The sequence below is a fragment of the Rhamphochromis sp. 'chilingali' genome (assembly GCF_963969265.1).
Source record: "Rhamphochromis sp. 'chilingali' genome assembly, chromosome: 4".
NCBI lineage: Eukaryota > Metazoa > Chordata > Actinopteri > Cichliformes > Cichlidae > Rhamphochromis > Rhamphochromis sp. 'chilingali'.
Window position 1 is genome coordinate 11781986 of NC_137948.1, and position 27837 is coordinate 11809822.

The following is a 27837-nucleotide window of genomic DNA, read 5'->3' on the forward strand; positions in this document are numbered from 1 at the left end:
TTACTTGAACTTCAATAGCAATACAAGACAATCAGAACACTTGAGGCGATATGTACAAGGATCTCGGGGGGAGTTGCAGAAAAGTTCTGAGGTTTTACATGATCTCTGGCTCTGCAGTCAAAAGTTCCATCACCTACAGTCAGTGGCAGGTCGGGGCGCAGAGGTTTTGGTCTTGATGTGAAATAGGATTGGTCAAGAGTTCAAAATCAGTAGGAGGGGATGTGTTTAAGAGGCCCTCCAGTTGGTATAGATAAAATGCTTCACTGTGATACATTAATTATACAAGAATGATGTATATACACACACCCTTTCTCCCGCTTCCTCTCTCAGACACGCATACACACAAACACTCCCTTGCGCACACCCGTGCTCATCAAGCTACGCGCACACTCGTACGTCACGCACACTTCAGCACTTCCTCCTACAGTATGTAGCCTTGTAAAGCCACTATAAAGTCATGCACATGTTCTTTGAAAAGATTTTTTGGCAACACACAAGTGCTTCTTTGACACACTGCTTGCTTGCTACAGGGAGGGGCAACACCCAGCCGATGAAGCAATAGAAACTTAGACGACAGGCCAATAAGGATAAGCACCGATGAGATGGGAAGACACAGCAGGGTTTAGGGAAAGAGAGAAGAGAGAGGGGAATAGGAGGAAGAGTTATCAATGGATCACAGTCATACAAAAGTAACAAAACATGGAAAGGGGGGAAGTCTCGTGGTGATCGGGAGATAGAAGCAGGGAGGAGCCATCACTTTCATAGGCATCACTGTTAATCATCCATCATCATTAACCTTTTCATTAACATAATCATAATCGTTTCCATCAGTTTGATCGTCATTATGTGTTGTTATTATCACCATCTTCCTCCTCCTCCCTGATTTCTATGCCCCAATCACCACCGCCCTAGTCACAGGCTCGTCACCCGCTGCATCTGTCCATCATCTCCTTCAGAGGAGGGCTCTGGCGTGTACCCTGCCTCTCCATTGGATGCCATCGGTGGTGGCTGGTAGAAGGTCTGGAGGTGGTTAGGCCGAGGGCCCAGCGGGGGTCGCCCGAGGCTGTACGGCAGCTCCAGAGATGGCCGCTGAGGCTGACCTGTGGGGCTGACTTCTTCTGGACCTTCGGGGCTGCTGTCTGGGTACGAGAGGGTCGGGGGGGAGTTGCGGGTGTAGAAGCGAGGAGGGGAGCTGCTCCGGCTGTACACCTGCGGGGAATGGCGGGAATAGAGGTTGTTGGGAGGGGAGTTACTTTCTCGTGGAGCGAATATATTTGTCGGCGGAGAGCTTCGGGGGAAGATACTAAGCGGCGGTGAGCGGCGGTCTCCAGGGTAGAGAGGGGAGGGGTTTGAATCTCGGGCGTAGATAGGTGAAGAGTCAGCATCAAGGTCGAGATCTGGGGTCAAGGGCAGAGAGAAGCTGTCAGAATCTTCTCGCTCACCATACCGAAGAGACCCTCTGTCTTTCCCTCTTTTCCTCCCATCTGGACCTCCATCTTTGCTCTCAAACAGGAAGGATTCCTCCCTGTCTACATCCATCCCTCCTCTCCACACGTCAAGCACTCTGTCCTTCTGTTTCTCGCTTTCTCGTTCGATCCCTGCTCTCCAACCATCTCTGTCCTTTAAAAATAGGGATTCGTCTTTCTCTCTCTCTATTCCACCTCTCCATCCATCCATCCCAAAATCTTTCTTTTGAGTTATAAAAGTCTCTTCCCGCTCTGTCTCCGCTCCTCGCCACACCTCCATCCTTCCATCTCTCCTCTCCAGCATATGAGACTCCTCCCTCCCTCTGTCAATCCCGCCTCTCCATTTGTCCATCTCTCCATCTCTCTTCTGAGAGGTAAAAGATTCATCTCTCCCCATCTCTCCTCCACTCCTCCAATCATCCATCATTCCATCTCTTTTTAATAGAAACGTCTCATCCTTCTCTCTGTCCTGGCCGCCTCTCCATGTCTCTACACCTGCCTCCCTCTGTTTCATCAGCAGTGGCTCCTCCAGGGCCTTGTACAGGGGCTCTGAGTCCTGTGGTGGAGGTGGAGGAGGAGGTGGGAGGGGCCTGTCGCGATAACGATCCCGGTCTCGCTCTCTTTCTTTCTCCCTGTCTCTGTCCGTCCCTCCACTTGACTCTGCAGTGCTGCGGTGGCGGGACAGAGTACCAGGCGTGCGGCTGAGAGTGGAATAAGGTCGTGCTTGTACATCGGGGGGACGCGCTTGCTGTCTTTCCTGAAGCCCACGGCGTCCCAGAGTACCTTGCAGCTGTGAGTGGTCCCCATCTTTAAGCAGCTCACGGGACTCAGAATCCCCAGAAATGCGCGCGTGTGACCAGCCGTCTTGTAAGCGAGGCGTTGTGGTATGATCTTGTCCACGTGTCGTGGAATGTGTCTCAGTGTCTTGTGTGAGGTGCCTTGTTTGTGACCAGCCCTCTTGTGCGTTATGCCGTGTGCTTGGCTGCAAGGAGGTAGCCCATCCCTCTTGTGGCGGCTGTGCGTGTCGCGTTAACGTGGCAGTGTGAGTGAGAGCCGGCCTGTCGTGGTGGTGCGGCCTCGCCAAGCTGCCGTAGCGCTCAGGAGGAACAGGCATGGGAACTGAAGGCCTCAGGTTGCTCTGTACCAGCTCTGAAATAATCATCTTCTCTAGTGCTGCTGCATCGGACAGATTACGACGCATCCCAGCACCACCGCTCAGATCTGCTCCCCCGTGCGGTGTCAGGAGCCCCGGGGAGATGTCGTCCCCTCCCATTCCAACTCCTCCGTCCCTCAGAAGGTCAGTGCTGCCCACTACTCCAGCTCGGGACCCAGGAGTCGTCCCTAAACCGTGCAGGGTGAAGGTGTTGGGGGTGTAGCCTCCATTGAGACACACACTGTCCAACCCACAAGACTCCTGGCTTTGTGAAACGCCACCCTCTGTTAGGAGAAAAAAGAAAATGCCAGTCACAAAAAGCCAAGGAACCCATAAGAACTTTAGCATTAAATATATATGAATGACCAAATGAATGAATGGGCAGCGTTTGGTGTTCCTGCTGAGAGTGTTTTGGATATTAATATTTCTGAATGAAATGTTTGGTTATGTAGCCACATGGAGAAATGTGCTTTATGTCTTTATGGTCTGTGCATTGTGACTGTGTGCAAACATTTCACAGATAGTCTATGAATTGAAGCACAGTGCACAAGGGAGTGGCGCTCAATGATTCAAGTGAGCACAAGAGGGAAGAGCTCATACTCTGCTTGTTTCTGAAGGTTCCTACTGGTCCATGTTAAGACAGAAAGACAGAGAGGAAAAGTATCAAAAAAGAAACAATTATTTCAAGTCGAACAACTAAAGCAGAATTAAACAAACTCAAACAAATCCAAGCATCCATACTGTACAAAAAACAGACAACACTGTACTGTGCAAAAGCTTTAGGCTATTAAAAGCTAAACAAACAAAATTTTTGCTTGTATAAATGGCTACTGTATATAATAGTGGTCTAACAGTCACTCAGTATTCAGCATAGCCTAGAGCTTTGCAGGGTTTTGTGCATATACATAAATAAGAGAATGGTAAAAGATAATAATAAGAGAAGAAAAGAATAGCCAGAGAAGCAGGGAGTATAGAGAACTGTATTAGGATGTACCTGTGGAGGTAAAGGGTTGATTATATCCCTGGGCCAGCACTGTGTCATATGGAGAGGCTCCAGCATGAGTCTGCAGCACTTGGTTAGTAAGAAAATGGTTCCCCAAAGCAGCTGATGATAAAGAGGGAGAAAATAAATGGCACATTCTTTGTCTGCAGAGCCAGCATATCTGAGCTATAAACTCTTGTACCTCGGTTAAGAGTAGGTGTATTATTAACATCCGCTGCAATGAAAGACGACTCAGTCTGCCTGCGAACGGTGTCATTCCACATCCTTCTGATACGACTCTGAAACAGACATATTACAGAAGTTCAAACCTGGCTCAGACACAAAGAAGGAGACTAAGAGGCACAGAGTGCTTCAGCATACCTGTCTGTTAGCCGTGGCCCTGCGACTCTGGCTGCTGGTGTAGCGGCTGTTGGATCTAAGGGCGGCACCCTTTACCGAGTCTGGAGAGCTGGACGAGGAAGTTGCGCAGCACTGCGAAAGACGCAGGCAACGGCCATAATCCTTCTGACCCTAAAACATTATTTGGTCATGTAGAAGACGGCTTTCTTCAAATAAATTATGCCACTGACAGACACCTGCAGTTATTTAATGATTCATGCTCACTGACACTGACCTTCCTGGCGAGGCTGCAGTGCAGTATGCTGATAAGAAGAGCCTGGGCAGTGTTGAGAGACGAGAAGAGGTAAGCCAGGAGGAGAGATGGAGCAGATAGGAACATGAGGCCTGAAGACCAAGTGACGCTCTGCAGGAAGAGCAGTGTCAGGGAGCCAACTGCCCATGCCCTGCAGACACCAAAGCAAAGACATATTTTACTTTTCTGATGAGCAATTTAAAACATAGGTTTTCACTTGCCTCACGTTGAAAATGAATAAAATTCAACTGTGCCTCTATTTCACAGGGCAGCTAAATTATTAACACAAAGAGGAGGAAGGAGCATGTAACAGCACTGAGGTTTGTAAAGCCAAATGTACCTGACAGCCCCCATCAGCAACAGGAACTGTGAAAGAAAGCTGTGACAGATGTGGGCTGCACTACCTTGAACATGCTCGACATTACTCACATACACACTCGCTGACTTTTTCTCTTTTGTTGAATGAATGCTTTTTCTTCCCTCTATTTGTCATTTTTGCAGCAATGCTAAGGTCTGACCTTTACTCACTCAAAAGGACGCAGAGTCTACATAGGTCATGCTGCTATTCAAGACTGCTGCAGTGCATTTAATTCGGGTTTTTAAAGGCTACAGTTGCTGCACTTCTTCTTTCAGTTCTCTTACCTTTATTAAATTATATTAATGAAATTTCATTCAACATTAATAATAACAAATGCACTCGAAAGATGTTTAATAAAACGGACTCACAATTTATTTTTATCTGTCTTGCCTCATTCGGCAGTTATCAATTCATGCTTTGCACAATGACACATAATAATTCGGCACGAGAGACTCTTACTAACCTCAGGTTGTCATGGCGACTGGAGTCTGGCTTCAAAGCAGCGGTGCTGTGCATCTTATGTAAGGTCATCACCAACACAATGAGGTTTAACTGATGGCAAAAGAGGAAGATCAAACACAGTCAAATATATGCTCGTTAAAACAAAATTACTGATCATGACGCTATGACACAGTCAAACAGGAAACGGTTGGCATTTCTAACACGAGATGAAATCTCACCGTAATGATGACAGCAACAGGTCCGAGGAAACTCCAGATGAAGTAATTGTCTGTGCGTAGCCAGCATCTGCAAATATATACAAACAAAACAACGAATTACAGGAAAATAGGAATCTTAAGAAAAACAAATTAATAAGCAGGAGATGACAAAACAACGGAGTAACTGTCCCCATGCAAGCTTCCAAGAATGTGGAGTCAAAGCCACACACAGCAAACACACCCACAGACCAGTCATCTTACGCAGTTTTCGAGCCGTAGCCTCTAAAGTCGATGGCTGCGGACACGGCCACCACCAGCCCAGGAACAGAGTATCCACACAGGTAGAAATACTTCCTCCTGGAGTTCCGCCCCTCGAACACCTCCCGCTGGAGCAGGTACAGTTCCACTCCTTCCAGACACAACCAACAAAACACAGAGAGCAGCGAAAAGTGCAACAGGCCGGCGGTGATGGAGCAGAGAACCTGAAAAATCAGGAGGCAGCCAAAAAGTGATTTATTACTATTGAGTTATTATGTCAAGCTTTTAAAATTATTATCTAGATCAAGACGCACTTCTTTAAAATGCTATTGTTTTCTAGTCCAATATCATCATAAAAAGAAATAAAACACTAACAGTGTACTGAGTCTTGTTGGCACCAACAAGGAAAAGAACTTCAGTGATGAGCAGGTTAGCCCACAGGTTACAGTGAATGGTGCTGTGGTCTGTATGCCAGGGCGCCCCCTGGCAGCACAGTGTGGTAAGGCAGGTCGCCAAGCACACCAATGCTACCGAGATGCCAACCCAGGAAACCACATAGACAAAAAGCTCTTCCACACCAGCTCCGAACTGACAAAGAAAAGCAGACATGAAAGAAAGTGTAAGACATTCATAGATATTTATCTTGATGCCCATTTGTTTGTGGGCATATCACATGCTGAAAACTGCTGTGTTTCTATCCTTGTTCCACATAACATTTATTTAAAGGAATGCAATCATACCAAACAGAGTGAGCATCTTACTGAGAACACAAAATTTAATTTCATGGCAGAAAAAAATATTCTGCTACATGTATCACTCTCTCTTTTACAGCCACAAATCCAAATTATCACCCACTTTGCACTTGATTTTTAAACAACATTTCAGAGAGAACAGCAGGGGTGAACTCCAACTGTGCAACCACAAATGGGCGCCGTGGCGGGCGGGGGGAATCGACAAGTTCCTGGTGGGTGAGGATGGAACAAGTTTTTTTTTTATTCAACTTTAAAGTCTGTCAGCTGTTCATCTCAAAATCTGACTTTTAAGATCTTAGTCTGACCACACAAGCAAATGCATGTAAAATTACAAGAAAAAACGTGACTGTTTTCAGTGGTACGTCCATACTGGCATAATAGTTGCCAAATTAAACATATTGAAAATACATTCTGTGCTCAAACGGTGCAAATGCACAATGGCAATATGGCGAACAGTAGCTTCCACGAATTAAATGCTGCTATGTGTCAGCGTGTGTTACTTACAGCAGGTTGCTGGTATGTCATGAGGACAGCATAGCTGGACAGATGGTTGCAGGCGCAAGTAGTGTGTGTGTTGTTTGTGTGTAACAGGCGGCAGCCCTGTGTAGACCACCTGCCATTCCCAGAAACCCCTGATGCGTTCCAAAAAGAGCAATTGGGACCAAAGTGGTTCTCCAGCTGAGGAAACAAAGGCATCAATAAACGGTATGTTCGACACAGCAATTATGCAAAGTGTTACAAATTTGTTCATTTCAATGTGACTTTTACGCTGAACAGAGTTAAGAGACCTGCAGGTGCCTAAGAGTGAAGATCACTGGCTCGGTGAGATACACTCTGCTGGATCCTCTGTGCACAGATGCAGAGATGACATGAGAGTTCACCACCAGGCTCTTGTGCCTGACCTCTGAGCTCTGGCCCAGCCCCAGTCCAAGCCGCAGGGTCGAGTTCTGAGTTGTCAGGAAGGAGCCCAGGTTCTTGTAGAGGGAAAGGACTAATTTCACCTGGCCTGGAGAAAAAACAATATAAAATAGCATGAAATAATTGATCTGGAATAATGATATGTCTGAAATCTTACTATCTGAGAAAAGCTAGTATTAATTCTCCAAACAATCAGTCTTAGCCATGGTTTAATAACTATAATTTAAGAAGAAATCTGTTTGTAATAAATATCTTTGTCACAACTACTGCTGTGAAAATAAGATTAATATTTCCTTCTGCAGTGCTCTTATATTTGGTGCTATGGCTCTGTTATGGGAGTGCAGCACCAGGTCCCCGTGTATAGGACAGGGCAGGCACTGCTAACACAGCAAAGAGGTTTATATGTGTGCAGAAGCTATAGGCAGCCTAAAGATTCAGTAAACAAGTATCAGCTTAGCCATTAGCTCATGTGGCTTGGCACTGAGATCAGCTGATCTGCCTGATTGCAGCAGAGCTTGAGGATGTGCCCTGCCTGAACTAACACTGATCAGTTTCTCCTATGTGCCACATACCGTTGTTGCTGTACTGTTGCAGGGCCAGTGCTGATATCTGTAGGATGCTGTCGCTGTCGTAAGTGTTAGGGAACTTCAGGTCCTGTATGTCCGCCTCTGTATTTAACACGTACACCTCCAGATCTGTGCATAAGAGGACCAGAGGTACACACAAGTCTGGATGAGCTGCTAGTTTGAGGAGAATATGTCAAGAAAACGGACGAAAAAGTCAGCGTACCAACATTTGGTGCCCTGTCACTGAAACGTGCTTCATAAAGGTTATTAGCCAAGAGAAACGCTCCTTTTTCTACTGCATCTAATAGCAGTGACGCAGAGCGTGACTGGTCAGCATTGCTCATATCAGCCCAGGACACAAGAGCTTCAGGACCAAGCAAGTTGTCAACTGTCTGAACAACGGCCTGAAAAACAAGAGGGGAGAGACAGTTACATCTATCAGTCTAGCTAGCTAGCTAGCTAGCTGTCTATCCATCTATCTTACCTGAACATAAGCTTTGCATGTGCGTTCTCTCTTCTGCAGCTAAAAAAAAAGCAGAAAAACATCTGTTAGATATCTTTTAGAATCGTCATCGTTGACATTTCTGTTCATTTCCAGGAAAGGTCAAGCACACATCCACACTGACAACAGCAACAATTTACCTTGTTGTAATTGCGTGCTGCTGACTCTTTATTGGCTGGTCTCAAGGCCTGGAGCTGAGCGTCCAGTATCTCGAGCAGCTGTTCAATTAGCTTGACGGACATGCTGACATCACCGGCATAGATCCGCCCCCGGGTCAGGTTGACCAACTCCCCGGCGATGTTGGCTGCATTCTCTCCACTCTTAATCTGGAGTGAGGCGGGGGTGTTTAGAATGTCAAATATTTTGACATTTAAGAGAGAGCTGCTTGCTGACTAGCTTTAGGGCATTTGCACAGCATGCGTGTGCATTTGTGGTTGTGTGTGTGCGTGTGTGACTAACCTTCTGTGCAATTTGGCTGACCCAGGGAGAGGTGCAGTTGGAAAGGTCAGGGCCTCTGGAGTTCCAGCCCACTGGAGACGACATGCATTGATAGGAGGCTATACCTGCAGAGAAGGAAAAGGTGACGCAGAAAGTCAGAAAGGAAACCGACAGTTTGTATTTTATAACACCAGAGCATAGACCAGATATGAGACAGATGTAGCCTCTGTGTCTGAAGTAAAGCCATTGGGGAAGTCCGTTAAACTTGGCATTCTTTCGTATTGACAGAAGGGGGCCTTTAGTTGATTCTATAAGAGTCTAAGAGAAAAATCTACTTCTCACTTGATTTATCGTCTGAGAAAAGACATTCTGGATGAGTTTATGGTTTTAGTGTCTAATTTCATATGTTATGTTAGACCACACAGTACTCATTTTACAAACGGTCGTCCAATTTAGAGTAAAAAAATTGTCAAGGGTATGCTTTAAGATTGCTACAACAAGTTTTTTCCTGCTTCAAAATAGGCCATTAAAGAGTGATTATGCAAGTAAGTACAGTTGGTCCACATAGCGCTATGGCAATAATCCAGCAAATATGTCTACACTGGGGTAGCTGTGGGAGAACATGCAGCTATGTGAGAATAGCCTGTCCCATGCATGCCCCAAGTGGGAGCACTTACACAGTTTTGTCTTTTGAGATCCCCTATACGGCCCCATGATATCCCATGGTAGTTTTGCTTTTTTAGTGGGTACCCATGAGAGTTTGCTGTGAGCAAACAAAAGTGGGCATGCCCACAGAAAATCCTCTTTGGCCTCCCATATAGTGTTTTTAGGGTAGCTGTGGGACACCCACTTGGAGCCTGTATGGGAGAAATATTGGTGTTTCTTACCCATACACTTCCACAGTTCACCCACACCTGCTAACTGTGAGCTTGGATATTATTCATAATAAAGAAGCACTGCAGGGATGTGTAACTTTGAAAGATTAAACCATAGAAATAGAAAAATGAGGCTTAGTAAAGGTGACTGATGTAAAACCTCAGTAATATGTATATAGTGATATATAGAACTCTAGAAGTTAACGTTATAAAGCCATATTTAATTTCCTAAAACAGGCTAACTTGTTTTGATAGGGTTTAGGTTTTTCTTTACGTTTGTTTTCTTGTTTGCAGGCTTGTTTAAGCGAGTGGCTCCATAGTCAAGTGGTTTACACATTTGCCTAACAAGTAGAAGATCCCCAGTTCCCCTTGAAAAAACAAGGGGTGTTTTGTTAGGTATAGTATCAGCTGGAAAAATGGCTGAATCAAATAAGTGGCACTACCTGCTGTGGCAGCCCCTATCGAATGTCAGAGCAGCTGACTTTTATTTTTAGAGACATTTTGCTCAAAACTTCATAGCAGCTGGTGGTGGCACATGCTTCATAGGGCATGCTGCAAGCCTACAGTGAACCCCACTTGGACACCCTCTCTGCTTAGTGTCAGCAAGTCACAGTCATCTGTACCCCACACGTCATGCTGGTACTGGGCCCCACTGTGGCTCCACACGGACATGTTTGCTTGTAAGTCTGTGCATCTTTCTGTTATTTCAGGTCAATTGATAAGCAAAATTATAATTTATGAATGATCAAATTTCAGGAAAATGCCTGGAGAAGCATCCAGCATCCTCAATTTCTCAGTAAGAGTCACCCCTCCCTTGTCCCTTTCAAAATACCTAGATCGGGACAGCCAAAAATGCTTGACTCGAGTCTTCAAACAAGAGTCAGTGAACCAGTGGCCAAAATGTCTGACACATCATCTTTTACTTCACTATGTGTGTATTTTTCACTTTTCTATGCAGATAATTCCAATTTTATGGTTTATTTTGATAAAAGCACAATTTATAAAGGTATGTTTAAAACTTTAGGAAATCACTGCCTTCTTGTTACACCGTACACATTTAGTTTTTCCTTCTCAGCTCGTCACTAACTTTGCTTGTGCTTTTGGTTCCGAGCAAGTATTGCACAATAGGGTTAATTTTTGCTGAAAACAGCTACTGCTGGAAACGAGGCCAATGATAATGAACCCTGCAGTTAATAACATAATAACAGAACTGCTGTATGAGCTAAAAGAAGTTGCAAGGCTCTCCACAGCAGAAGCCAGGTGATTATTTACCATGAATTGAGTTTGAAGCCTTTAACTGATCTGCTTAATTGCTGCACACATTTTGTTTACAAGACATTTAATGAAAACCAAGACTGGACACTTGTTCTGCAAATTAGGTTTAAGTATGTAACAACAGCCACGCCTGTTTCCAGTTATAACCATCGTTTAAGATAAGACTCAATCATCACTGCCGTGCCAAACCCATGTCCAAGCCATTCAACATGATTATGAAGAGGCAAAACGCACTCCAGGCATCTCTACATAATCTCCATAAGAGTTGCTCCTCAGAGGGAGGCAGGGCTGAGGAAGACAGCTGCACAGCGAGAGGAAGAGTCGCTGAACCCAGCTTCTCTACACACTGTAACCTCTCAGACTCATCAAGTTCAAAGAGAGGACATCCGACTACATTTCAAAGGGAAACAGGATACACACACACACACACACAAATGATACTACACACACATGAAACAAACATGTTGGCATGCTCACATCTGCGCACACACACACACACACACAAACATGCATATGAAACACACACACTGGCATGCCCACATCTCCCACACCTACCCAAAGACCCCTTAGGGCAGGGCCTTTCCACGGTCTCCCCCTTTAGGGTAGGGGGCCACTGCACCCCTCGTGCCACCCGACTCTCACATCCTCCCACCTGACCCAGTCCCCCAGGGGCCAAGGGGACACGCAGAGGAGGGCGTGGGGTCAGAGGGACCATGGCTGTGATCGGCCGCTGGTCAAAAGGCCCTCTGTTGATGACACCAATTGGATGGGAGGCTGACGGCCGTACTGGAGTCAGAGCCACTGTGGCTGTGTATGACCGGACAGTGGTCATCAGAGAGGACAAGGGCCCTGGAGGGTCAAAAAGCACTGTTAATTCTCCACATTTATTACATTAGTCACCTATGTCCAGTTACACAACTACTATCATTCAACTAACCTTTAGTAGGTGGTGGTGGTGTGAACTGTAGAGGGTATCTCAGTACATAGTAGTTATTCCACACATACAGCTGGTTGTCTCTAGGGTTGTAATCTATGGAGGAGATGTACTGGTAGGGGTTTGGGAATGGTATCTGAACAGGAAGCTCCTGCCCACGACTGGTATCGTAGGCATAAACCACCATGTTGCTGCTGGCTCGGCCATCTGCCTGCCCCTCATCATCCTGGAAAACAGAGCGCACGGCGTAGAGCACACCGCAGGCCATGAAGGCGTTGCTAGCTCCACGTTTGTCAAAGCCAGTTGCCCAGGTACCCTCAAAGCGGAGAGTGTAGGGGTTCACCTGCAAACAGGAAAGAAATGATGAAAAAATCAAAACCTCCTATTTTCTTTCTTCATCCTTTCCAAAATACAATCATTGATCTGTTTTTCCTTCCTCCTACCTGGCTGACCACGATGCGTCCATTATTGGCTTCAGTAGAGTAAATAACCCAAAGGCCGTTCTCATCCACTGCCAGATCGATGTCCGACTTCCCTCCCCAGCGGTAAGGCGAGGTATCGTGGTAGTTAGCATTGACCACCACTGCCTCCCCGCTCTTGATACGGGTGCGTAGGTCATATTTCACAAGGTTGCGTGTTCGCTCCTTGTTGTAAAATACGGCACCGTCATACACCACAAAGCCTGTACCATCCACACGGCTGGGCAACCTAGGAGATTATTATGAAATACGTCATGAAATGTGTGAAAATATATAGTTTGTGACTTTTTACTTTTACAGAAGAACAATAGAAACGATACGGAGTCAAAACATCAAAAATTGGCGTGTTGTGTGTTGACCGGAAAGCTCAGCTCAGATTAAAACCACCCAGAACATCAACAGCACCAACTAAACATCAGTGATATTAGCAAGATATCTCCACAGAGTCCAAAAGATACTAAAATTAAACATCAACCCCAGCTACACTTAGGCTAGCTTCATTTATTTGTATTTTGTAAGCAGCATAAAGGGATACATTTTGTTATACACAGCAAAATCTCCAGTGTTAAATTAACACTAGAGAGTGTCTATATGGGTCCACACCTCTGAGTGTTAAATACAACACTGTTGAATGTTAAATTAACACTTTTGACAGTGTTATATGTTTAAAAGTAACCTAGTCAGTTTTGAAGATTAACAATGGCTAACACTGAGCAGTGCTGATTTTCTAACACTGGAATATTTCTAACATTTTGAGTTATTTTCCAGTGTTTAACACTCAACAGTGTTGTATTTAACACTCAGAGGAGTGGACCCATATAGACACTCTCCAGTGTTAATTTAACACTGGAGATTTTGCTGTGTACAATCTTGTGTTGCATAAGGAAAATTAAATTATCTTGAATTCTGATTCTTTAGTGGCCTAATTAGGATATTATTTTGGTGACAATTGCAGATATTGTGGTAGCCTTAAGAGCATTTATATAATACCTTTTAATAATCCCAGACCTTTTTATTCATCACTGAGAGCAAGCCTCTCAGAAGCTGCATGCATAGATTTTACCACTAACTATGCAAACTACTACACAAAGAGCTAACAAATGAGTGGTAACACATTTAATGAGTGTAGCAGAAATCTTATCATCTATAAATGGCAATGATGCTTTTAACTATAACTCTTCTTATTTAACCATACGTTATAGATATAGAATATATGAAACCAACTTTTTATACGGATAAAATAAATGTTTTTCTTTTTCCATAATAAATTGATTTGGCTAAATGTGAAATAAGCCCCCAAGGCCTGCAAACTGCCATTATTTTTATTACAGACTACTTCATTGATTTTTTTTTCCAGCTGTGATTAATCTGTTACTTTACAGTTTCTTAAAAAACAATAAACAAAGCAGACCCTAGAGTAACTGAATATTCATCAACTATCTGAACAATATACGCAGTACACAAAGCACTCACTTATAGGTTGTGGTGACTCTGTTTTGCCGATAGTCATCCCAAGAGGCGTACTCATACAGCACCTCTGTTCTATAGGGTGTCCACGGCATGACATACAGCCTGTCACCAGCTTGCAGGGGGTCTTTACACCAGGCCCCTGATTGATGCTCCACCTCCAGGAGCGAGGAGGCTGGCTGGATGCTGAGCAGTGAGCCAGGACACACGAAAACTGGAAGATGGGAATTAGGTGGGGTAGAGGCAGGATGTGAGAGAGAAGAGAAAGAGAGAGGGAGCAAAAGCGCAGGAAGGGAAGTGCGAAAAAGAGTGAAGAGAAAGAAAGTGGAAGCAGGTGTGGGGAGAAAATGGATCAATGCATGAAAAATGGATTGAATTAAATGCAGTCAATGCAGCGAGATTAAGGAAAAAGAATGAAGAGAAAAAGAGAAAGGGATTTAAAACACCTGTGCTGATCTCGAGAGGCAAGCAACAGAAGAGACGTATAAGTGTTGAGAAATCACACACTGTTAGTGTGTGTGTGGTGAGTAATACAACAGGGACACTGCAATGAAAGGTGTGAGTGTATTTATGTGCTTTTTTGTGTGTATGTGTGTGTGTGTCTGTGTGTGTGTGGGTTAGTGCAAAAAGAGTGAAAAAGAGTGTGAGGTAGAGTCAGGGACGCAGAAGGCGGGGCTAAATTTTGCCTTGAAGTGAATGAGAGGGCAGGTTAGTTTACGCCGAGCACAACGATTGGTCCACCCACATGTCAATAACTGTATGGACACATATGTATACTGTACAGTCTCACACTGGCATGCAAATAGGCATGCACACACACCCACACATAAGCAGTGCTTGGTAAGCACACATCCAGACGGATATACAATCACACAGATTTCGTCTTATTTTTCCTATGAAGATAAATAAGGGGCTCTTCCTATAAGGGAAGAAAAGGGAAAATAAGCATGAAGAGGATGACTAGACAAGAAGGAAGAAAGGAAGGAAGGAAGGAAGGAAGGAAGGAAGGAAGGAAGGAAGGGAGAGTAAAAAGTGAAAGAAAGAACAAAAGAAAGATCGAAAGAAAAGAAAGAAAGAACATAGAGGAGGGAAAGCTTCAAAGGAAGATTGTGTTTATGTACGTGTGAGTGGCTGTGTTTGTGTTGGTGTGCACAGAGACTGAAGGAGAGACAGAGAACAGAGAGATCAACCAGGAGCAAGAGGGAAAGAAGAGGTGAAGAAACTAAAGCAAGAAAGCAAGAGAGAAAAGATGAAGAGAGACTAGGTGCAGAACCTGGATAAAATTGGATAAAAGGACGGCTTTCTATACAACGAGAGATGGATCAAATGGGGGGAAAAGAACTGAGTAGGAAATGAAAAAAGGGAGGGGGCAACATCCAGCATGATTACGAAACAACGTCCTAGGGTAGGAGGAAGAGAGAAATGGTAGGAGAGAGGAAGAGAAGGAGAGAAAAGAGGGGGTTCGGGGGTAAGGAGAGATCAAGATGCTACAATGTATTGTCTTTACCTTTTTGGTCCACTTCTACTCAAGCATAGGAAAAAAAAGAGGGAGAGAAAGAAAGAAAAGTCAGAGGGTGAAAGAAGGGAAGTAAAGAGAAGCAAGAAAGCAAGCAAGAAAAGCAGGAGAGAAAGAAAGGAAGGAAGGAAGGAAGGAAGGAAGAAAGAAATAAAGAAAGGGAAAAAGAAAGAAAGAAAGAGAGAAAGAAAGATTTGCACAGATAAAGACTTTGGAACTCATTCTCACCACATACATTATTGTTCACGTAAAAGGAAGGAGCACGAAAGAGACCCAACATATTCTTCTTCCCTCTTCTCCTCCCCTCCCACCCTATCCTCTCCCCCTTCCCTCCCCCACCTCCCCCGATCTCTCCTTCCCTCAATCAGGCTCCTGTGGAGAAAAGAGAGCAACTCCCGTGGCGTGAATCTGGAAAAGAAAACACACACGCATGCACGCGCAAGTGCATACTCCCAAACACACATACACGCAGAAGACATTTTGGCAAACAGTTTTTCTCTCTGTACTTTCTCCGTACAACTTTCTTTTTACATTTCAGAAACACAAGCATGCACACACGTTCCCTGAGAAACAAAAACAAAAACGAAAACTCCCAGTCTTTTTCTATCCATCAGTTTCTCAGGGAACTAGTAAACATCAGAAATCATACGTACAAATAATAATAAACACCAAAAACCTAAAATGCATCTTGGCGAAAAAAAAACAAAAACATAGGTTAAATCTGTGTGCACTTGTGTTTGTGTTTATGTATGTGTGTGAGTGTGTTTGTGTGTGTGTGTGTACATACAGTATATGTGTGTTTATGTCTGTTGAAATAAATATATATGCATACTCACTGTAAGGGACACACTCATACTGGATCTCCAAGTACTTGTATGTTCCAGGACAGGGGTCTGGGAAGACATCAACCCCTGCAACCACCACACACTGAGTCCTGTTGTTACACCTGGAGGACGGATGGATGGATGGATGGATGGATGGATGGATGGATGGATGGATGGATGGATGAGTCATACGGATGATGGAGAGAGAAAGCAAAGGAAGGAAGGGGAGTGATTACCAGACAGGAAAGGGGAAGCAAAGGACACTCCATTTGTCTACTCTCCCTCTCACTGAATATTGATCAGTTCTTCGAGGAAAACACTGCTGAGTACACAGCTAATGGTACAGCCAGGCACTCATACTTAGCTGGAGAGGTTGCTTCACCTGCATGTATACATGACACACAAGACAACCTACTAATCAGCGTGTATGTTGTGCAGCAGTGCACACATACAAACAGTTCATGCACTCATTGATTGCCGTAGCCACTTCTAAAAGACGTATTCAAATAACTCGAGTACGATATTACAGTTTGCATCTTTACTGCGCAATTTTTAACTGCTTGTGCAAATATAGTGTACACACAGCAGGATGTGCAGCCCAACACATACTCACCTCTGTGACATGATCTTTAGTGCGTCAGGGAGGTAACACTGTGTGTTCTCCATCTGGAAGGGGTCTGCATCACAGATCTTATCATCGGTGCGTCCGTAATTGGCAGTCTCCACCATAACCACATCGCTCCCTGGGCAGCGCAGCTCTATGGGGTAACCCTCACATGCCAGCTCCCTGCGTAGCAGGCCAAATGGCATAGCGGCCCGGGACATGGCTGCACAGTAGGCGGGGGAGAAGTGGGGTGAGGCAGCAGCGGATGAAAGGGAAAGGCGGAAACACAAGAAGAAAGAAAAGCCAAGTTTTCAAAATTTACTACAGGCAAAAGGAGCTTCATAGTTAAGTTAATACATTTCTAAAAATTGGCATTTGATTTATTTTTGTAGTGTCTGATTTTGTAGTGTCCTCGATGACAGCAATTTTAAACCTCAGAAGGGAGTCAAACGGCTTCTTAGAGCTATAAACCAATTACTGACTCCCATGTTTTAATGTCCAACTTTACAGCTGAAATGAAAATAGTTTTACCTTCTAAAGCTAATTTAACCCCTTCCTAACAATTTTCTTGTAGTAGTCTTCAGGCTTCTTGAAGGACATTCAAAGTTCTTCTGTGAATGTTGGCTACCGTTCTTTGTCAAGATGATTCCAAAACACTTCAATAATTTTGAGGTCCGGGTTCTGGACTGGCCAGTCGTAACTGAGAGAGCATATTGCATGCTTTTCTATCCAGGTATGATTTTACTGCACTGCCAGTGTGTTTGGGATCACTGAAAATGAAAAGCTGAAAATGCTGCATCTCTCCTGTGTCAGCTATTTTGTGGATTTTTTTCCTCTTTCTTAAGGACATGACTTTCAAACACTGTTCATCTGCTGTATAAGTAGTTTTTTAGACCTGCCACTTCTTCTTTTGTCCACCACTTGTCCAGCTTTGTCAATTTTTTTAATAGCATACCGCACATCATGCCATCAAGTTTTAGGCTAACATCTCATCTGGTGCAGAAATACTATTTTATGCCCGTCAAGCTGGCATTTTTCAGAGATTCGTCTTAAGAAATTGAAACAAATTATCTGTTTTTGTGAAAAGTACAAGGACTGAACTGAAAATGTGTGAAAAGCAAAGAAAACGCTTAAAATACATTCAGAAGATGTTTCTTTCTACACAAAAAGCTTTTTGTTTTGCTTTGTATATCTGTAATAGTACTATTGCTGGCTCCTTGCAAAATATAAAAAATGGTGGTGGCTCAAAACGTTTGCTCAGTACTGCATAAACCACCTATTAGTATTATGGTTTGAAGCAATAATTCATAATCATGGATGCTGGCACAGTCTCACATTTGTTTTAAGCCTTTTTTTTGCACTTAGTTATGAGTGGTGCTCTGTGATGGATGCTAACATGCAAAATCGAATCCCAAAGTTACGAGATGTTAACATCTGACACCATGGATACCGTATCTATGGTATCCTTCGTATGCTATGGATGCACTGGATTTCAGGGAAATTCCATATTGAATTAAATATCTGCCTAATGGTGAGCACGGAGAAAAGGCAGGGAATGAGCAATTTCTGTAGGACTGGAGACTGTACAGAATGTGATACTAACAATATTAACATGGCCAGGCTGATTACATCATCTGGGCTACATTGTCAGGCTTTGGGAAGATAAATACTCCTGGTCTACAGATGGGATCAGCTATCCAATACCACGAACTATAGGACATTGATCCCATTAATGATTCCCTAGGATAGAGACCTTACTTTGACTGCCTCATTCAAATCATTCCCATACCTGTATTTGTTAGCACATTTAACACACATTACACATGCTTTGAAATTGTGAAAACGTTGAAAACCGCTAATTTAATCTTTAAAATGCGCAAGTGTGAAAGCTAACACTGGAAGGAATCCCAGATGTGACTGTTGACATAATCTCGTCACACCTCCTTTGTAACAGCTACATGTGACGCGCAGCTTTGAAACCACTACTGACACTCAGGTGCTCGGTAAACACAATCAGACAAGTATAGGATTTCATTTTCTTTGAGCACTACGTGTGAATATGTTAAATACAGGCTCAGCGAAAACACTCACCTGACAACCTTTTAAAGCTGTGTAAACCATGGTTATTGGAGAAAATCCCATTACCATTACCTTAATCCGCTTTCTCACACGAGTTTGAGTATCGTGTACGCATGACAAGGTGTTTGCAGCATCAGGATTAAAACATTAAAGCAACACTTTGGTGTGACTAGTATGCTGCTGATGTACTGTAACTGTCTGCCGTGCTGAATAGCTGATTGTTAATCGACTTTGAGCTACAGGCAGCTCCTCATACACTCCACTCATACACTTGTATTCAGATCTTGTGTTTGCGTAGGTCAAAGCATGTCATACAGCTTGTCTAGATGCCTTTTTTTAGTGGCACTGGGCTTCACTCGATTAGATGTGAGTCACTCAAATTTGTGTTGCACTGACATTATCTATGGCGTTTCAGTTTATAGGATTCCTCCTACTTAATGCTGTCAGAATCAACACCTCGACGTGACGCTTACCTTGGCCAGAGGGCGCAACTTGAGCCAGAGTGAGCACGCCCACGAACCACAGTGACACAGCCATGCTGGGCAGGAAGAGTTAGGACGTCACACCACCACAGTGCTAGGAGAGCCTGGGGAAGAAGCAGTGGAAGTGTGAGACTGTGAGTGAAAAACTGCACCCTCTCGTCTTTGTGGAGATGTGTGTGCGCGCACGTGTGTGTGTTGGATGGTCAGAAACCCGCACTGACTATGAAAGAGTGCACATGAGACACCACAGCAGGGTGGAAAGAGGACAGAATAATAGAGACAGACAGACAGACGGACGGACACAGAGCGGGAGCAAAATAAAGATAACAATTGAACAATCGGTGCAGCGAAAAGCCCCTCAATCTGCTGTTACCATGGTGATAGCACAGTGCAGTCTCAGGAAGTGAGAGAGAGAGAGAGGGATGGAGAGTGAGGAGGTATACAGTGGATGTGCGTATCTGTTACTGAAAGCGCACACGTGAGAATTTGTGTTTTAAGTCTGTAATTAGCCAGAAGCAATACTGGCAACTGACCCATAAAAGAGTCTTAATCTTTCTATCCTTAGACACACACACTCACAGAGGCAGAGGGCTGGGCTCAGCTTAGGCCACTTTTCAGTAATCCTAAATAAATCATGTCGTAGAGACGATCTCTTCCCCCGCAGGCGTAACTAGGTAAAGCAGCTGACTGAAGACACAGGTGATCAGAGGGCAATGGTGCACTGTGGATTTTTATGAGGGAACATACGGGGCGCAGGAAGATGAGCTACAAGAGAACAACAGTAATATGACTCCTTACTATAAACTGAACTCTTGGCCCTGGACAGAAGGGAGAGAGGAGGGGCCTCATGTACGCCATAACATTTCTTTTTCCTTTTAGGATTTCAGCTACAGCTGTAGTGTGGACTGCGTAACCAGAATTACGGTCTTGGGAGGTTGTGTGTGTGTGTACATAAACATATGTGTGCATGTGTGTTTATTTGTGACTCGGTTTTCGCTCCGTCTTCTTGTTAGGTAATGATGGCCGACAGATTTAGGTCACTCCTCAACAAATGTCCAACACGCATTCAAAGACTTGCGCTCGCACGCACGCACACACAGACAACCTCGCACGCATTCGGGCACATGCGCATAAACTAAGAAAGAGAAGAGAAACCTCTGCCTTCTTTAAATCCACTCAACCAACAAGGCTGTAATAAAGGCCCCAGGACCAGTGAGCTATGCACACGCACACACAGTAAATATAAAAGACTGAACAGAATGAGAACATTTCCATTTTTTATCAGATGCACGCACAACCACGCAAATACATACACACAATATGTCTAGTCTCCTGCAAACCCCTTATGGCAGCATTTTCTTATGCTTGCTACCCTAAATCTCTCTCTTTCTCTCTTGCTATCTCAGACCCCCCCCCCCCCCCCCCCCCACACACACACACACACACACACACACACACACACATAGATGCAGAGTAAGTAGAGCAAGGACACTGATGGCCCTTGACAAAGCCACACACCCGGTTCCCCCTGTTTGCACCACCATGCTTACTGCCTACAACCAAAATCCTGCCCCGGGGAAGCGGCCGGCCTACTTGAAGTGGCAGCTATCTCTAAGTGAGTGTATGAACATAATGCTTAGAGTGAAAAAAATTACACAGGCGCACACATTAACGTGCATGCTGTGAATACACCCAACCATTTACAAAGAATATACACAGAGAAAATTCGTTTGCATGTTTTGCTGGACGATTTCATGAAATAAAAATATTCTCAGTTCATCATTTTACACACAGCTACACGGCAGTGTAGCTTTACAATGATAGCTGTTACAAGAATTTAGGCGTGACATCTAAATTCTTGTAGTTTAGACGGTAATCACACAATTCTGCATCACACAGATCCTTAAGAATGCGAGTAGCCTGTTGTAGAAATAATGTAAAAATCAAGTTACGTACACTCACGTGCATTAGAGGCCATACAATCAACAGAGGGCGAGCTAGAAAGAGAGACTAACCTCCCTCTCTTTGGTCACAGAGCAATCAGTGCCTGAGGGTAGATCACTATGAAGCACAAAGTGACAAAGCAGCCTTGTAGCACTATGCTCTTAATGGATGAATGAATGTGTGTTTGTATGTGTGTGATGGAGAGGAGAGACTAATTAAGAGGTGTGGGGGAGAGACATAGATTAGTCTTCCAACAGAAACCCTGAAAGGTTTATTGGCTGAAAGATTTTTTAATAACAAGAGTGGGAGAATTTTCTTGTCGCTATGGATAATATTTAAGAATCAAAACACACTACAGTGCCTTGTGCAACTGCCAGTTTCGGACCATTGACCTCTACATTTCCCAGAGGGCTGAGGCCTACATGCTGCAGTCAAAGCCACTTATGGGGTTTTAGAGCCTGTATGTTTGTCTGGTCGATGTCTGACTCCTGGGACTAGAGGTGTCGCATTCCCCTACATGTATGAGGGTACACAGAAAATATGGTAGTAACTAGCATATCAAGCCAAATTTTCTTTTATTTTCTGTCGTATTTGTTATTTTTATGATTTTAACCCCTACTTTATACATATCTGGAATACTAGCAGGTATTAATTAATCCCACAGAAGGCCAGAAAGACTCCCTGGTGTCTCGTTCTGTGCCACATTTTTTAAGAGGTGCAGGCCGGGATCTCTTACAAAAGAAAGTTTTTGCACAAAAAGTAATTGGGTTTTCTCTCACTTAAAGAATTGAGTCTTTGCTAAAGACTGCAGGAAGACTGATTAAACATTGATAGGTTTCCTCACATATTTATCACAACTGTAATCCTGCCTTCAGCACACACTCCCTGAGCTAAAAGCACACCATGCATTTGTGCTCGTTAAGCATTTTCTCCGTATCAGAAACTCTCCAGAATTGTACGGGTTTGCTACCTGATCAGTGCGAAGCATAATAGCTGAAATCTGTTACTGTCACATTTAAGATTATTGCCCAATCTGAATCTTTCTTAAAGCACATAATTTACTTAAGTCTGTCTTCAAATAATACTTTTTTTTTTTTTAAAAGGCATTACAACTGTATCTGCTTTCCATAAGTGGACGTAAAAATAAAATAAAAAACTTCTTAATATGACAAAATCCAAAGGAATTGCCTGATTGGTTGATTTTAAAATTAGTCGAAGTTTATATATAGCCTCCCTGTAAAAAAACAAACAAATCCACTGTCCACGCCAGTAAGAGGTGGGCGGAAACCAATCTCAGACCAACAAGGCGTACAATAGGAGGCTTGTGCAGCATTCATGTCAAGTGGGTTGCACGGTGGAGGTGGAAAGATTCTTATGCCAATGAGTTGCAAGCTTTCATGACAGCTGTATGAGTGGATCATGTTTTTTTTAAAACTATGTATAAAATTGCATTGACAGTGTACAATTCTGTGCATTAAATACGGGTGGATGGCAGATTTTGGCTGCTTTGAGGAGTCCGTGTTCGTTTTTACAGGCACTTTTACTTTTGTCACGGTCCATGTGTCTGCCCAGTCAACCCAGTAAGGCCACATGTGTTTTTTGTTTTTGTTTTTGCTCTCTCTCTCTCTCCTGTGTTCGCTCTGCCTGGGCGGAGCTCATTGCGGGCTCCCCCCCTTTGGCCCACGCACCTGGGAGCAATCACACACCTGCGGCCCATCATCCTGCTTTCCTGACTGCTAGTTAAGATGGCGGCTCAGTGTTTCTCGTCGCTGGACCGTTTTGCGACACATGTTGGTGTAGCCCCGGCTGACTAATATCTCGTGTCTTCATAGTGACTCCCTTGCGGTGGTTATCTCTCGTCTTGTGTATGTAGATTCCTGGACCCGTCCCTTGAACCTCTTTGGATTTCAGAGCGCGAGTGTTTGGATGAGCGCAGTGGCGCGTGTTGGAGCGTGTTGAAGATTGGAGCGAGTGGGCGCACGAGCGAACGGAGTGTGGACCTACGAGCGTGTGTAGAGTGTTTTCCCTTCCTGCCCCGTGAACCCCTGGAGCCACGTTCATTCCCCTCGTATTTTATGTATAGTTCACCGGCTGTTGTTTGCTTCAGCTTCAGTCAGGGTTCCGTCAACGCTGACAACTTAAAGTACCGACGAACATAGTTTATAGCAGCATGTGATTTTTGTAATAACAATTTAGATATCGGCTTGAACCGCAATGATAAGTCGATCATCAGAAAAATAACATTTTTTTTTTCCAAAAAAATATCTAAATAATAAGTAGGTTTTATCTTTCTGATGCTTTCCTTTGTTTTAAACCTGTGAAAATGTTGTGTTTTCGGAAGACCTACAGGCTCATGTTCAGCACATGTTAATATTTGTTTGGAAAACAGTTGTGCTGATGTTGCAAAGTCTTGGCACATCAGATCTCTTGACAGTTTGCAGAGGCCTGATATTAGATGATCTGTTAATGTTTCATGGCCAATAGTTTCTAGGAAAGCAGGGAGTTCCAGCCAGACACAACTGGCTCAGAATAATGTTCGCCTGTATGTCAGCATAACCTGCTCCGATAATGTGAGCTGCTGGAAAATGTCATCAGAACAAACTCGCAGAGTAAAATACAGGATTGCGGTTTGGATTTTAAAATGTCACATGGCTTGGAAAAGGCCTTTACGCCACTAGATCATCAACTGAAGTACGAGAGAACAGAGCAGTCTGGACAGAAGGGAGGAAAAAAGGGTTTATTAATAAAATATTTTAGCAAAATAGCAATATTAGGTACAGTGATATGGCAAAAATTTGTCTCCTCGCAGAGATTTTGTCAGACCGTGTACATTAAAATCACTTGACTAAGCAAAAGCATACGCACATATCTGCATGTCAGCTTTACAGATTATGTACGATTTATTTTTCGTGTTTAAACATAACCCCTGGACAAAATTAGCATAGTTAAATACGTCTCATTATTTGTTCCACAGTCTGACTTGGAACTGTAACAGAATATTAATTAGCTGCTCTTTTGACATTGGTAAATTTAAATGATTTTTACACGCCAAAGTGTCTGCCCCTTATCTTTGTCATATAAAAATCCAAGCAGATGTCTGTTCTCATATCATGATATTGATATTACACTGATATATCCGCCCACAGCTCTGCACAGGCTTGCATAAAATGCTCACAGCACAAACGGGGAGACTGACTCAGTGTGTCTGACTGATTCAAGGAGACGTGAGAGGAACCTGTTCGAGGTGGTCCGAACAGAAAGAGACAAATATGGTGCATTTTACAAGTCAAATGACAGAAAACCCATCCAACTTGTGTGTGCGCATGTATGTGTGTGTCTGAGTGGTTTAAGCAAATCACTGTGTCCTTTCTTTTTACTCCACAGTAGTTGATGTAAATGATCCCTACATGGAAACAAACCTCATTACCTTTGTTTTCTCTTTCTCATCCAACACACAGTGCGGACGCACACACACACACACACAAACAGAAAGGAGTCACCGCTCTAAAATCTGGGTTCACAGATAGTTCTCTATATTAATGAGCTCTTTTTCAATGTTTTTGTATCTATAATTAATAGGACACAAACGATGTCTTTGCACACCCTTGGCTACAAATGAATCAGGGATTGAGTCTGACAGTAGAGCAGGAGTCCTGTCACCCACTGAGCTCTTCCTCCATCTATTCCCTTAGCCTTTCTCCCCTTTCATTCACCTCCTTTGTCCTCTGCATCTCTCTATCGCTCCGTCTCTCTTTCTCACAGTCACTCCAGTCTCTCCGCCTGGCCTCCTCCACTGACCCAGTCCTCTCTTTCTCTCTCTGAAATATTGATAGTGGACTCTCACTCACTCGCTCTGCTACCTCTCTTCATCTCTTTCTCTTTTCTCCTCATGTTCCCATCTGTGGTGAATCAGCAAACCAAACCCGCATTAAAACCCCTTTTGTGTGTGTGCGTGTGTGTTTTACATCACTGCTCACTGCAGCACACATGACGCTGCAACCAAAGGTGTGTGTTAATGAACACAAATCACACCACCCATGACAGACCCCTCTGGCGTTCCAGTCTGGGACACCCTATCACAACACTTTTTCCCCTCTCTGATCTCCAAAGACGGGTAATCACGTGCCTGTGAATATTTCACAACACTCATGGCTACTACTGACCAAGCTTTAATGGCAGCCAGCGTTAAAAACCCCAGCACAGCAGCGCATGGGATCCATGTCCACTCAGTGATCAAATGGCCCTTGGCAGCAGCAGAAGCAGAAGCAATACCAATGAAAGAAGCGGGGCACCTGTGCTGTCCTCTGGGGCATTGATCATATATGTGCGATTGTGCGTGTGAACGAGAGAGAGAGAGAGAGAGGAGGGGCGGAGTGCATCCTCATAGCCTATATCCATATCTTACCGTCAATCCTCCAGTTTCCCTCGTCCTCCTCCTCCTCCTCGCTCACTGCGTCTCCCGCATCCCGTCTCTCCGCGCCCTCACCCACAGTACTCTCCTCCCTTTCTCCCGCTCCGCTGCGCCCGATGCATTAAAAAAATTTTAATACTCAATGGGGAATTAGTGGAGGGCGAGACCTGCTGGGCTATACGACAGTCATTAGCGTGATTTGTCCAGCAACAACTGGGCGTCCTCCGCCTGTGATCAGTGCGAGAGGCAGGGTTTTGCTCTGCTGGACCTCACACCCTCCCTCCGTCCTGTAGAGGCTCGATGTCTTCCCGCTGTGCTGTGTGACTGTGCGTCACGTTGGTATCATAATTCCCACGGGTTTCATGCCCAGAAATGATGCGGGCTATAGGCCTTATAGCCCCGATGGATGAAGGGAGGGAAATAAACGGGCACACACGAAAACAATAATTAGGCGCAAATTAACGCACAAACCTCGACCGCTCTGAGCCCCTCCGTCGATTTCTACGGCTCGCCGAGCTCAGCTGTCGTTTGTCATTGTTGATCGTACGCCTCCGATGCCGTTCATTAGGTACATCCTTGCATTTAATGGAAAATAACGTCGACGTGAAAACAGCCGCTTTGCATATCCTTGAAGAATCGTGATGGGGTGCAGCGGCACATCAGGACGGATATGGAGAAATGTCAGGCTTAAAAAAAAAAGGGGGGGGGGGGGGGAGCAAGAATCGCGTTATAAAATAATACTGGGGTTTAAGGGGGGAAAGAAAAGACAACAGCTGGACGGTCAGGAAAGATACAGTTTCCCGTTCCTGGCCTCGCCTTGCATCCGTCCGTCTCTCTTCTTCTCTCTCTCCATCCGCTGGTCCGCTTGTTGCGCGTTCTGCAATCGAGAGCGCGCAACGCGTCTGCGCTTCTGCGTGTGTGCACGTTTGTTTATGCGTGCGCGTGTGTACTTGTGCAGAGAGAGTGGCGGGGTTGGGGGGGCTTCGGCTATATTGTCAAGGTTTGTCTGAGTGAGCAAAGCTGCTGTGTAGGCAAAAGCAACGGAATATGAAACACACAGCGGCTTGTGTTTATTCAGGCATCTGTCTCCTTTTACAGGTCCGACCAGCTCCGATGTAAGTTTAGCATTTACAGTTCTGTGACCACATCATGGTGAAAGGGGAGATGAGCTGTTTGTTAGCTACCCTGTGCTGCACAGTGCACAGACATTTGTGCAGCACTGCTAGAAAATATGACCTATTTGTCAATCTGGCTGTAATGTTAGAGCTTTGTTATAAATCATCATGTCTCTGCCTTTTCTAAAGCACATCAATCCATAGCAATCAAACCTGATGACACCTGATGATACTCTGGCTTCCTTCTCTGTCTCTGAGATGCATTTCAACCCCAGTGCTGCTGCTGTGATTACTGTGATTACTGTCATTCTGCCTTAGCTTTTTGTACTTGTATTTTAGAAGTACTGGCAGCATGTAGTTAAGGCATGGGTCACTTAGAGGATATAGAGGAAGGAAGAAAATGTCACAAAGAGAAGGAACTGTTGCAAAGGAAGATCTTGCCTGATCAATCGAAAGCTTCATCAGATTAGCCTGCATGCGCGAGGAAGTGTGCAAAGCCTGGATGTGGTCTTCATTATGTGAGAAGATGATTTACAGTCAAAGTAGCTCAATGATAGTGTAGTAAAGCCAGTTTCTCCATGATTTCACTTGACTCCTGTTGAATAGCTCTGATTGCTGCTTGTGTAGTCTGTAAAGTGCAGCTAGACTTCACAAACACTCAAAGCAAAACAGTCACTAACAAAATTATTTTAATGGCGCTGAATAATTCATTGATTTCAGATTATGCATGGTGTGTTTTGATTGGACACACAAATTATCATTTTAAAAAAAGTGCATTACAGAGCCGTGTTGTTGAGAATGGAGAAATGGTTATAATCATCTCCAGTGTGTAATAAAACAAGCCGTAATGGCAAGACTTGGCTCAGACCAAACCTTGTCTCGACTGTATACTTGGCAGCATTCAGAGACATCAAATACAGCCAAATCAAAGCAGCTGTCAGTGTTCCTGCAGATAGTGTTATATTTCTTTTTGTTGTTTGCTGCCCACATACTGTACACTGGAGCTGTTGTAGGACCACGATCTTTGTACCACTGAAGCAAAGCCAGTCACAATAAGGTCAGCTTCACATTTCTACTGAAATATCTGCGATATTTTTTGCTGTGAAGGACAGCAGCAAGTTTTAGGCA

At 44.3% G+C, this 27837-nt stretch overlaps 1 protein-coding gene across 1 annotated transcript; it reads right to left on the reverse strand.

Moving 5' to 3' along the window:
* On the reverse strand, positions 1-26426 carry LOC308395152 (adhesion G protein-coupled receptor L1-like). The gene is made up of 24 exons (XM_080879852.1): positions 25589-26426; positions 19231-19343; positions 16688-16901; positions 16087-16196; positions 13741-13948; positions 12232-12496; positions 11792-12131; positions 11410-11703; positions 8726-8829; positions 8407-8592; positions 8249-8287; positions 7988-8168; positions 7771-7893; positions 7069-7286; positions 6785-6958; positions 5904-6116; positions 5532-5752; positions 5292-5358; positions 5075-5163; positions 4236-4404; positions 3983-4132; positions 3804-3900; positions 3614-3724; positions 1-2903 (listed from the first exon to the last, which is right to left on the reverse strand). Exons 2-24 carry the CDS (start codon positions 19292-19294, stop codon positions 913-915), a joined length of 5628 nt encoding a protein of 1875 aa, XP_080735978.1. The 5' UTR covers positions 19295-19343; positions 25589-26426; the 3' UTR covers positions 1-912.
* Positions 26427-27837: the final 1411 nt, after the last annotated feature.